The 12,843-nt window shown below is 39.3% G+C and overlaps 1 protein-coding gene across 1 annotated transcript in view; it reads right to left on the reverse strand.

Moving 5' to 3' along the window:
* Window positions 1–2,028: 2,028 nt before the first annotated feature.
* The window catches only part of LOC110524003 (TSC22 domain family protein 2), a 46,027-nt gene continuing 35,212 nt past the window's right edge, over window positions 2,029–12,843 (reverse strand). Inside the window, exons 2-3 of the mRNA XM_021603265.3 lie at window positions 4,910–4,961; window positions 2,029–4,750 (exon numbers count right to left, since the gene is read on the reverse strand). Of these exons, the coding sequence (XP_021458940.2) occupies window positions 4,454–4,750; window positions 4,910–4,961 (349 nt within the window). The 3' untranslated portion in view covers window positions 2,029–4,453. The remainder of the gene's footprint in view (window positions 4,751–4,909; window positions 4,962–12,843) is intronic.

Below are 12,843 nucleotides of genomic sequence, written 5' to 3' on the forward strand. Positions count from 1 at the left end.
CATGAAACAAGGGACCAACACTTTACAAGTTGTGTTTATATTTTTGTTCACTTACAAACTCATAGTTTATAAATTATGCCCCAGGTATTTAAACGTCTTCCACAGGCTAGTAAAGTAGTAGAAGGTTATTACTACCTATATTTTGGATTTTTGTGTCTTACGGATTCATGGAAACAAGCAACATGCTGTACTATTCAGTACCAGATAGTTAGTGCCAATTTATGAAGTATCAGAAAGTACAGATCGATCAAACTCAGATCGATTAGCACATCATTTCTAGGGATATACCAGCTAAATAATAATAAAACACTACCTAATTCACTTCCAAATGTAAAACTTATATGCTCCATTTAGATAAATTGGAAACAGGTATTAGCCCCCTAGGCACTTTCCTATTCAGCTCTTGGCTCTAACTTAACCATCTTGATGGAGTGCAAACTAGGTTATTGGTCCGATTTCATAAAGATCAGAGGAATTCTGCTCTTGGGAAAGAGTGGTGTCATTTACACCATTTTTTATTTACAGACGTTGAAAAATGACAGTGTCCTCAGACGGCTGCAGCCATGTTGGGTCCATTTCTCCTGAGCAGGTGAATCAGAGATCGAATGACTGATGCCAGTGGGCGAGTCACATTTTGTTGGGCCATTTCCTGTATTCTTTAAATAACTGTGTAGGCTCCACTCATGCACATACCTGAATAAGCTTCCTCAACCTCCCCAGTCAGTAACAAGTCTCTGCATAGACCAGTTTATTAAATGACTGTATAATAAAGCTATTCAGTTGAGGTAAATGGGAGCCGTGGCCTGTGACATCTCAGGTGTCATTGACTGAGCAGGGTAGTGAGTGCTCATAATCGGTCTTCATACCAACATGCATTATATTGTACTTTTCACTAGGTTTCAAAGCACCTACATTGTGGAGAGGTAACTTATGTTCAATCTAATTTATGTTGCTCTATCAGGATCCTGGTTCAGAATATTTATAGTGAGGCTCAACACTATTGGGACAGTGACACATTTTTTTGTTTTGTTTTGGCTCTGAAATAATATAAGGACTATGAGGTTAAAGTTCAGACTGTCAGCTTTAATTTTAGGGTATTTTCATCTGTATCGGGTGAACCATTTAGAAATTACCACACTTTTTTGTACATTATCCCCCCATTTTAGGGGACCAAAAGTATTGGGACAAATGCACTTATGTGCATTAAAGTAGCCAAAGGTTTAGTATTTGGTCCCATATTCCAAGCAAACAATGATTACATCAAGCTTGTGACTCTACAAACTTGTTGGATGCATTTGCTGTTTGATTTGGTTGTTTAATAGATTATTTTGTGCCGAATAGAAACTAATCGTAAATAATGTGTCATTTAGGAGTCACTTTTGTTGTTAATAAGAATATGTTTCTAAACACTTCTACATGAATGTGGATGCTACCATGATTACAGATAGTCCTGAATTAAATTGTGAATAATGATGAGATGCACCAATATCATACCCGCAAGACATGCTAACCTCTCACCATTACAATAACAGGGAAGGTTAGCATTTGCAGGGGTATGATATTTGTCTAACTTTCTTACACAAGTGAATTCATCCCAATACCTTTGGTACTCTAAAATGGTACTCACCTATGTATAACAGGTGCTGTAATTTCTAAACGGTTCACCCAATATGGCTGAAAATACCTTCAAATTAAAGCCTGAACCTCAGTCATTGTATCATTTCAAATCATAAGTGCTGGAGTACAGAGCCAAAACATGTGTCACTGCCCCAATACGTTTGGAGCACAAAACCGTACCTATGAGTAAATAAAATAGCCTAGTGTACGTCAATTCAGTTCTTGTTGATCCTAGAGCAAAATACAGCAAGCAGAGATTGAGGTGAGAGATACATGTTTTGGCATCTCTATAACCTGGATACAACATGTTTCATACTTGTACAACAAGTCATCAGTAACCATAAGGTTGATTATTAGTCATTCATTGTAAGATGACACACAAACAAGACACAATTTGCACTGGGCAAGACATTGACATTCTTAATAAAACAGTAATTTATTTTTTTTACACTTTTTTTGTTTGTTGCCACAACAGCACATTACAAGGGCATCGTTAAGATATTTTCTCCAAGGCTCAGTGATCATCACGTTCACACAGTACACACCTGGAATGTACATGGCATCTCCTTCAAAATAAAAAAATAATACCCAGTTGCAAAGGTGAAATCTAAGTTCATCCTGCTAAAGATGATAATTTTGGTTTGGTTCTAAGCCACAAAGAATGGTACAGGAAGCACAAAAGACATGTAACGCATGTTGAATATGCTCATTCAATAGTTTACCAGATTCAAGCTGGAGTTGTGAAATGTGTACAATAGTTTCCGTTAAGTTGGTAAGTTATAGTCTAGCAGTTTTTTTTAAATTTAAGTATGTGTTGGTACGCTACAATCAGAATCTAAATGTTTGCATTACTTAAAGGTCCAATGCAGCCATTTTTTTAAATCTCAAAATCAAACCTTTCTGGGTAACAATTCAGTACCTTCCTGTGATTATTTATTTTTGACCATTTTAATTGAAAACAAAAAGAGCTACTTAAGCAATGAGCAATTTCTCAAGCAAGAATTTTGCTAGGACTGCCTGGGAGTGGTTTGAGTGGGGAGGGGAAAACTGAAAATTAGCTGTTATTGGCAGAGAGGTTTGGAACTCCTTATTGGTCTATTAACCAATTTACTGCATGGTGACGTCACCATGGAAAACCAAAGCTCCCTCCCAACAAAACAGGCTGACATTTCAGGTGGTCTTTTCAAACAGCTCTTACACTAAAAGGGGATTATAATTTTCACAGTATTATTCTAACCTTATAGTGTGGAAATATAAAGTCACGTTTTTCACTGCACTGGGCCTTTAAATACAGTAACATTTGCAATTTAAAACTTTTTTGGTCTGCATATGAAATTCAGAACACTTTGCATAAGCAAAAAGATGGCTCAAACTTCATTTTCTGCTAGTGTGTGCTTCTGACTCTCCCTTCCTCTTAATCCCTCATTCTCTCCGCCTCTCTTTCCATTCCGTTCTCCTTCCTCTCGTTCTAACTGGCAGCTCTTTGTAAACGATGGGTAAAGGACAGAGCAGACTAACTTTACGTTACAATAAGAGTGCTAAATAAAAAGATGAGGTAAGAAAGTGGTTTAATTATAGATCATGCAGAACATGCTAAACAGAAACAAAAAAAACAAGGAAGTAAAAAAAAAAGTTTAAAAAAGAAACGTGTGCATTAAAAATTAAATTACACAGCTTTGAGTCTTTGGTTACAAAGTAGGTTGAACAATTTCACAGCTTTTTTTACCCCCAGCCCAGAAAGTAAATATGTGCAATAGAATTTTTAAAACGTTGGGAAAGTATGGCAACTGTCTTCCAATTTTGGCAACAAAGAAACTACAGCAAAGGTTTATCAAAATATAACTACCAACGATTCATATCTCAAAAACTGTCGTTCACCTGTACAATCCCTCTATGCTTTTAATAGTTTACTCTTCACAAAATGTACATTCATCCTGGATTAATTTAATTAAGTTAACTGCCTTTTAGTGTTAGCGGTGATATGCCATGGGAATTGCCTTTTTAAAAGAACCTATTGCATTTACGGAACTACTTTTTGCATTAGACTACCAATTGACTGCCTGACAGATAATCTAACATACAAGAAACAAAAAGAGAAACTGGTTTATTTTTTATAACATGTATTTCTGTGACATTGCTCATTTACATTATGAAAATAGTATCCCTGAAATAAATAACTGCAAACATTAAAACTGAACTAATGAAGGTATTTTTTGATTTGTGTCAAAGTGTGGTGGCTCTGGGAAAACTAGTTTTGGTCTTCTCACGGCGTGAGACACATTTTTCCTATGGTGGGGGGAATCCTTTCCTCCACCTCAGTCTCTGTTGTTCTCATTCCCCCGTTCTTTTCCACTTGCTACCAACAACCCGGTGTGGAGTGGGGGATAGAACAGTCAAGGGCCTCCCAGGAAGTAGAACCCCCCACGTTTTTCGGCCTCTGACCACCTCCACTACCGCCACCATGCCCCGGATTGCCTCTTACCGCCCGTGGCCCTGCACCGCACTCCTCCCTTGGCCAGTTCCCCATAGACTTAACGCAAGACACCCAGCCAAAAGAATGCTATCACATGATGATGATGATGATTGTCTAATACTGGGAAGGCCCGACGACAACAGCAGCACGCAAAATGAAGCATGGCTCTTCACAGGAGTCGAAGACAAGGGTGGCAAACAAAAGCTGATTTTGCTTGTTTTTTTTTGGCTTCTAAAAAAACCAATCAAATGCAGTTCTGAGCTCTTTTTTTATGTTGCAAGGCGGCGGGAGAGGCAGGGGTTGGTTGATTGTTGGGGTCTCCTCCTCCCGTATGTCAGGGAGGTGTATTACGGGAGCATGGGATCACACGGAGGTGACGTCGGGCTGCTGTGGCAGGCTGAAAGCCTGGGTTTCACCCTCCAGGGGGGTGTTGGTATTGGCGTTATTGGTGGAGGGTAGCTGCTGAGACGGAGAGGTGCTGCCGGCGGGGCTGATTTGGGTGGACGACAGCTGGGTGAGCTGGTCCATGTTGGCCAGGGACTTGAGCACGGCGTTCTCCTGCTCAAGCTGAGAGTTCCTCTCGTACAGTTCCTTGATCTGCTCCTTCAGCACCTCCACCTCCTCCCGCACTGCGTACATCAGGTGGCTCTTCACTAGATCCTGAGGAAAGAGAGGCCTGCCATTAGCAAAACAATTTAGGACCATACAACAATGCACACACACTACAGCGTCACCACCCAAGCTTCACCACTGACTTCAGGTCAAATCATGTACTTCATGTAGTGCCTAGTTAGAAGGTAAAACGAGAGACGCACTCACCATTGCTTGCTCTATCTTGTTATCGATGGCAACAACACTGGCTCCGGAAGCACTGTGGAGATAAGAGAAAAATAATGTTAATACCGAAGGAATGAGGAAAAGAGGGGCCACCCTATTCCTTTGAAGATAATCATCAAATCATATTAAACACATTCAAATGTATGTTGCTCTTCCAAGGTATACTACTTGACCAAAAATATGTGGACACCTGCTTGTTGAACATCTCATTCCAAAATCATGGGCATTAATATGGAGTTGGTCCCCCCTTAGCTGCTATAACAGCCTCCACTCTTCTGGGAAGGCTTTCCACTATATGTTGTAACATTTGCTGCGGGGACAGCATATATATAAAAAAAATAAAAAAATAAAATCCATTGCAAATGAGGCAAATAGTTCCCTCTTGATAATCACCAAGTCTCGGTGTGAAAGTGCAAAATGTCATGCTTAGATGATCCCATATATCCAGTGGAAACGTCATAAAATGCCAAACACTTTTCCCTTGCCAGAATAGGCAAGTTGATACAATGTTAAAAGTTTGCTGGCAACATACCTAGTTGATTGTATCAAATCAATGTTGCACTTCACTAGCTGAAGTCAAATATTGTACTGCCCATATGTAGCATGTTTTTGGTCACAGGTTCAAGAATTGCTGAAGAAATGCAACTTTTACCTGGAGCTAACTCTGCAAATAGCACGGCTGGGTGATTTAAAAAGTCAGTCAATCAATAATATAATAATACTCTTAGCAAAAATGCTTATCTTTAATTTACAATATGTAGAATCTGAGAATAGAAAGGCTCAAATTTTTTGAAAAATCACAGCACAGTTGAAAAATATATGGCAAATAGAAATCTAAACAGGATAGTGTTTAGAGATAGACAGGAGGGATTGAGTGGAGCTGAAGGATGGGTTCAATAACATTGATGGAAGCCAAAAGCTGATCTACCCCCTACATTTTTACAATTTATTTTTTTATTGTAAAAACAATTCTCAAGACAGATAGAAAGGGATTCATACAGGCGGAGTAGATTAATGTGATTTAAAGAACCAGAATTTTAATGGGAGGATGGGGGGGAATAAGCATGGGAGGATAACTTTATTTTCTATTTGACAAGTCTTTTAAGACTAGTTTGTTTTTTCACCTTTATTTAACCAGGTAGGCTAGTTGAGAACAAGTTCTCATTTGCAACTGTGACATGGCCATGATAAAGCAAAGCAGTTTGACACATACAACAGAGTTACACATGGAATAAACAAACATACAATCAAGAATACCGTAGGAAAATCTATATACAGCATGTGCAAATGAGGTAGGATAAGCGAGGTAAGGCAATAAATAGGCCATGGTGGCAAAGTAATTACAATATAGCAAATAAACACTGGAATGGTAGGATGTGCAAAGGATGAATGTGCAAGTTGAGATACTGGGGTGCAAAGGCAAGCCTCGTCGGCGCACCCTTTGCAAATAGTCAAGTATGATATCTAATACAATGCATACAAAACCCAAGGTTTAGGGAATAAGCGAATTCCAATAAAATTGTTGTAGCGAACAATTTGTGGGCAACTGGTGGTCACTGCATTCTTGAGGCAGAATAATAACATGCCACGCAAAACAGAACGGACCAAAAACTGATTGTTATTGGAAGTGAAACTTTGTATTATTTGCGCTTCTAATGCAAATCAAATCATACGTTAATGCATAAGAGGCGTGAAGTGCTCTCAACCACCATGTGCAGTGAAAACCGTTCGGGAATTTTTTTTCAAACACCATCCTCTGAATAAATAGGTCTCCTTTCAGATGTAATACAATATAAAACTATACTTTGTCACGTTCTCTCTCGACAGGTTTGAGGATATTATTTGTAACAATCTTTTGTTGTCTAATCGACAACACAGTCGAATACACCGCGTTTATTGTACCATTTGTATGATGGTTCCCGATACCTCTCGTTTGTCACTCCGTTAATCGCCTTATCCTTATAGAAAATGCACAATTACTCACCTCGTTCAGGGCCCACCGTCTTGTTGACACATTAAATAATCAAACATGTCGCTATTTAATCCCCAAAGGTTGTCATTTTTTATCCTTTACAAAGACCAATGCGCAGTCGCTGCCTTTCCTGTACGACACCGCCCTGCAAAGGAACGACTGAACAAAGGAGCGCAACACGCCACTAGAAGGTGCTCTGGCAAGATAACATTTTGTGCAGGTCTGTAGAAGTTTGCTATTAATGTGATTTCAAATTTTACTGAACCAGCTGAAAACATGAAATGTTATTCTTCATCCATATTCACGGGTGAGGTAAAACTATACGGCCCATGCTGTTCTACTCCAATGACTGCGGAATTCCTCAGCACAAATCAAACATGAACAGCATACAGAATATGAATTTGCTGTAAATATGTATCAACTGCCCCTTTACAATCAGTACTTGGAGCACATCAGCATGGGTTAAAGTCTTGAGGGGACACGCTTGTGTGTGTGTCAGGGTATCTCAACTGTTGCAGAAAACTATGCAATCCTTTTCAAATCAGGTCCCAATTATTCCATAAATGCCATAGACTCCTCCATGCAATATAAACAAGGCACCTGTCAATCATCAATGCTATGGTACTGCCTAGGCCCTGTATGTGACTGGCAGCAGCACAGCAAGGCTATGATTGGACTTGCAGAGAGACCGTCACAACCGCCCATCAAATGTCACACCACATTAAAGTTACTGATGCTACAAGACAGAAGGCAAAGCCCTTGTAATCACTGCAAAGTCGATACAAATTGTATTACAGTGGCACAACACCACCAATGACAAAATACAGTAACAACTCTAAATGGGACACTTTGTTCTTCTAGTAATTGATCATGGATATAAAACTAGAGCATGAGCACAAGCAAGTTGATAAAATCCCACTAAAAAACATTGATAAAATCAAGCATTATTGACTAGTCTTTTTCATACCATAGCAAAGACAGCTACACAATGATGAGGAATACAAATGTTTCCAAAATCCTCAAAAGCTATTACCTGCATCGTGCTCTGTAAGAAACAAAACGCCCTGAATATGCGGGTGAGGTTCCTGGCGTGCAAGGAAGACTGTAGCTCATTTTGCAACGCATGATGCCCAAAAGTTCCCCAAACACAACTCTCAGTCATAGGTATCAGTGTTTTGATGGTTGTGTGTGTCTCCAGTCTTTAAAAGCCTTTTTACATGTCACATTGACTTGCTTGGGAGAATTTTAGGGGAGGGGTTTGGTGCACTTGACATTCTCATTTGCCTTCTCGTGCGACAGGCTATATGATCACATTTATTGACATTCACTGACAAATTTAATTTATCACACCGCATGTGTCAACCCACCCCTTTATTATATCCATATAGACTGTTACTAAAGGAGTCTTAAAAAGAAGTTAACTCATAAATCTCTTAAAATCTGTACAAGGTTTCTTTGGTCTCTCTCAAAACCAAATTATGGCACTCACGTTTAAATAACTACATTATTGAATATGGATATTCAGGGTGCTAGTTAATATTTTCAGGTTGTGTGTGCCTTCTAATTTACTTTGCCTCAACTTTATTTAAAAGCTCCAATGCGCAAAACCCTTAATGATTTAGAGCTCAGCATTTATTCTTTAAGTTCTACTATTCTACTATTTACAGTGATTTAAATGTTTTTACTATTAGCCTAATCCCATGATAAAAACTTGTTCTGTTAGTGAATTTACTCAAATAATTAAACTAATCAAATTTCCAACTCAACTTTCCTCATGTCAACAATGTCCTCTCTGTCCAGACTGAAGAAGAGTTTCAAAATGCAAACGTCCAACTATCAAAAGCAGGTATCAAAAGATAGAAAAATAAAACTGGATCGTTATACAATGACCTTTTCCGGTCTCTCTACTCAAAAGTGGACCATTGAGGAGCTATTGTTCTTGCTGTGATGACTTACTTTCGACATACGGGTAAGAGGGGAATGTTATACTATGCTGACAGGTCCACAATAACATGCGAAACTGCAAAATGAACTGCCCGCATTCCACATCTTTGCCCCGAGTTGATTGCAATCTGAGTGGATGATAAACAAGGAGAGAATAATACATTCTTCCTCCTCTGAAACAACCATAACAAAACACAGTGACAGCAGTCGGCAATATTCTGCTGTGTCTCTGCCTAATGAGAGATGGGAAAGGATGATGGGCGGGGAGGGGTTAAAAGGAAGTGGAGGGCAGGCACTGGCAGCCAAATCTAATTTGTTGGCAATCAGCATCCAAGGAAAACAAGGCAGCCTGTACATTTTATTCCGGGAGGGGACATTATGGGCTGTTTATATAAGAGATGGCTTGCTGTGTGTGTCACCCATAACAAGGACCTGTGCTGACCACAACAGTGCACACGTGTGTGTGTGTCAAGACAACAAACAACTCTAGGAACACAACACCCCACATTCCAGTCGCCCCCAGAGCCTCAACACATTCCAGTCACCCAGGCAGCATAAACCCCAACACCACACATCGAAGTCACCTCACCCCCAACGGGGCACCGGCAGAACCAAAACACCCCACATTCGGGGTTGGGGGTGCCGACCGGATAAAGGGGAGACGAAAACACAGAGAACACGTGCGAGGGCAGAGAGTACGGTCTCCCCTTTTCTCTCGTCTGATCACATGCTTTCGGAGACCAAAAATCCAATGTGTTCTTCATTAAGGGACAGACGCACAGGCACACTTCACCCTGCAAACCCATACGAACACCACACTAGGTGAAGGCAGCTGTACAAATCATACTTCAATGGCCGCTCCCCTCGGCCAATGGATCTCAAACTATGGAGAGGGGGGTGCTAAGAGAAGATCTTATTGACTGACGACAAGCTGCTAGGCTCTTTCATATGTGGAGACCTTATTTATCCCCAGAGTTAACAGCATATGGGCCTCTCTAATCTTCTCAAAAGCTGCACTACAGTCGCTAGACCAGTTGATGTCAGCAGAGTCTGAGTTATTAGCTATTATCCTCACCTAAATCAAAAGAGGAACGACTCCAGCTGATTATGAACTATGTCAAACAGAAAAAAATAAGCTTAGTTATAAAAGTAGCTTAATAAACACTTAAAAAAAAAACGCTTTGTCCATGTTCACCCAAGTCAAGAAGACTTAAGGGACAATGGTCCTGAAAGACAAATAACATTGTTATAAACCAGCTTTGCTCCCCCATTGCCTTAATTGATGGTACCAATTATTTAAGAAATGAGCCCAGTATAAACTTTCCCGGATATTGGGTCTCTAGGGTCCTAAGGGGACTCAGAATGCTATTGGGCTAATAAAGACCTTTTCAATCAAATAGGGAGCCAGGAGGAACATTTACATACAGGATTCAAATTACTTATATGCAGACACTCTGGGGCGTGCCCTAAAACAGTGAGTCTAAACCAATGTTGTTCTTACTCCTGTTATATTTTGACTGCCCTGATTCACACTGGTGTGCCACAAAACCGTTCTGAATCGTGATAATTTTTTGATATGCTCACCTTAGATGTATGTCGTGCCGCTCAGATAATATTTGAATGGTACATGATTACATCTCTATCATTGTTTTAAGTCCAGTGCATTCAGGCTGTTACATTTATCATTTGAGAAGTGCACATTAGGAGCAATGTCAGTCGTCTCATTTCACGTCGCCTGTGACAACAGAGGCAAGTCTGATTAGGCTTAGCTGTACCAAAGCCTCTGCCATAGAAACTTACGGAGCATGGCTTTGTGTCCGTTGTTGCACCGCTCGACTCTAACACAAACCGCTCAAAACTAAAGACTTATTTTAACGGGGCCATACAATTTTTTTTTTTAGCACAGATTCTCAAAAAGCACTTGAAAAGGGGTACAGAATTATGAAAATAGTTCAAATAATAAAACCTATAAAATAACGTTTTTCACACAAAAAAAGAAAGAAGATTTGCAGTATGGAGCAGATGAGGTCTATATACTAAATAAATTAGTAAGGACATTTTAGGGATGCCCAACATTTTTTTTTTACCATCAAGCTGTGCCCAGGTTAAAAAAAAGGTTGGAAATCACTGCTGTAGACTATGTTATACATGCGATTTGCTGTAAACTATCAAAATAAAGTCACACACTCCATATATATCCCAGCAATTTAATGGGTATTTACCAACGTTTCGGCATCACTGTGCCTTCCTCAGGGTAATGTCATGAATACTTGAACCAGGTTATGTAGACAGTGCAATTAGTGCAATAGTGAGGGGTGTGTCATAATGATTAAGTTAATTAAAATTAGTGAAACTTAAAACAATTAAATAAAAAATATTACGCTATTGTTATCATATAGAAACATAATTGAATATTGTACATCATATTAGCGTCAACATACATTATTGATTAATTCAATTTCGTATTTAATTTCATATTTGTTACATGTAATCTTTTGGTTCAACGTTATAATGAGCATCATCAACAGGGGGAACATATTAGGTGTACGCTAATAAGCTGTAGAAAGAATATATACATTTATTAGACTTGTTCATAAGAAGGGCCTGAGATCAAAGTCAATATTCAGACCACTAGGGATCAATGTTTTTAGATCAGGGGTTCTTAAACTTTTTTAGCCTGGGACCCAAATGAGAAATTGTGTTTTCCTTGGAACAAGTTTAGGAAAATATGCAACTATACGTGAATATCGATACATTTCATTGCCCTTATGCCTAAAAAAATGCAATATAGACAAAAACAAATAATTAAATAACCATAAATATATTTATGTTTATTTTTCCCCATTAAAAACTCTGTCTAGGTTGGAACTGTTGCTGTTAAAATACAATAAATAATTTCATTCTGAACTGGAATAAATGGATTGATCACATCACACAGATGTATAACAGAACACATACACACAGGGCTTTTTGATCGTGCAACCTTAATACAGATACAAAATTCAGGCCTACTGTACATCTTACTGTATACATTTTTGTTGATAGAAAGTCTAGGTTGGAACTGTTGAATATTTTTTTATTATTCTGAATTGGAATAAACTGATTAATCACATCACACAGATGTAGTCAAGAAAACACACATACACAGTCCTAATGAGGAGGTGTGTGGCTGGTTGAAGTTTTCAACAATCATGTCTATTCTGGGCTCAGTTTTTGAAAGTGCAACATTGAGGTCATGCTCAGCATTGAGACCGTTTCTGTACTTCAGAACCCTGACTTGCATAGGTATGTGGTGCCAAACTGGATCAGAACATCTACTGCTTTCTCAGTCAGGCAGGAGACCGCTTCCTGATGCAGATGAGCAACCCAGAACTGTGTGAGTGTTTGCCTCAAAAAGGATCTTGCTTCAATCAGTTTATTCCAGTTCAGAATAAAAAGTATCAGAATAAACAGCAACAGTTGTGCCTTGCTAGTTGACTTACTTTTCCACTTTCGAAGCACTGTTTCCTGAAGCATTCTGCCCTGTTCTGAAAGAACTCCCTGGGTTTACCGTCATGTTGTGCCTGGATGTTTGATCAGGACGTGTCGTTTTATTAATTTGTTAGTTCTGAGAGACTCATTACTAAGCACTTCCCCTACACATTGTGGGCGCTCCTCATAATTTCTCAAAGTTTGTAAGAAAGAGACAAAAAGTCACTGCATTTGCGTTTCATGATGATTGAGCTCAGTCAGAACTTGTGGCTAGCATGAGTCCATTTCAGCGGTGAGTGATGGCGAGTGGGAATAACAAGTCAGTGGCTTGAACGACATTGCTGCAGTGTGTGGGTCGAGGAGTGATCTTCAAGAAAACTGCAGAAAAAAAGATCAGATAAACCGGCAAGCACACGGGCATCTCCCTCTTCCACTCGCGTTGCACTTGGCCAAATCAATTTCAGTTATTTAACAGGTCCGCGACACACTTTGGGTCGCGACCCATACTTTAAGAAACGCAGTTTTAGAT

The sequence above is a fragment of the Oncorhynchus mykiss genome, chromosome 5 (assembly GCF_057628025.1).
Source record: "Oncorhynchus mykiss isolate SJ-2025 chromosome 5, ASM5762802v1, whole genome shotgun sequence".
In the NCBI taxonomy this organism is placed as follows: domain Eukaryota; kingdom Metazoa; phylum Chordata; class Actinopteri; order Salmoniformes; family Salmonidae; genus Oncorhynchus; species Oncorhynchus mykiss.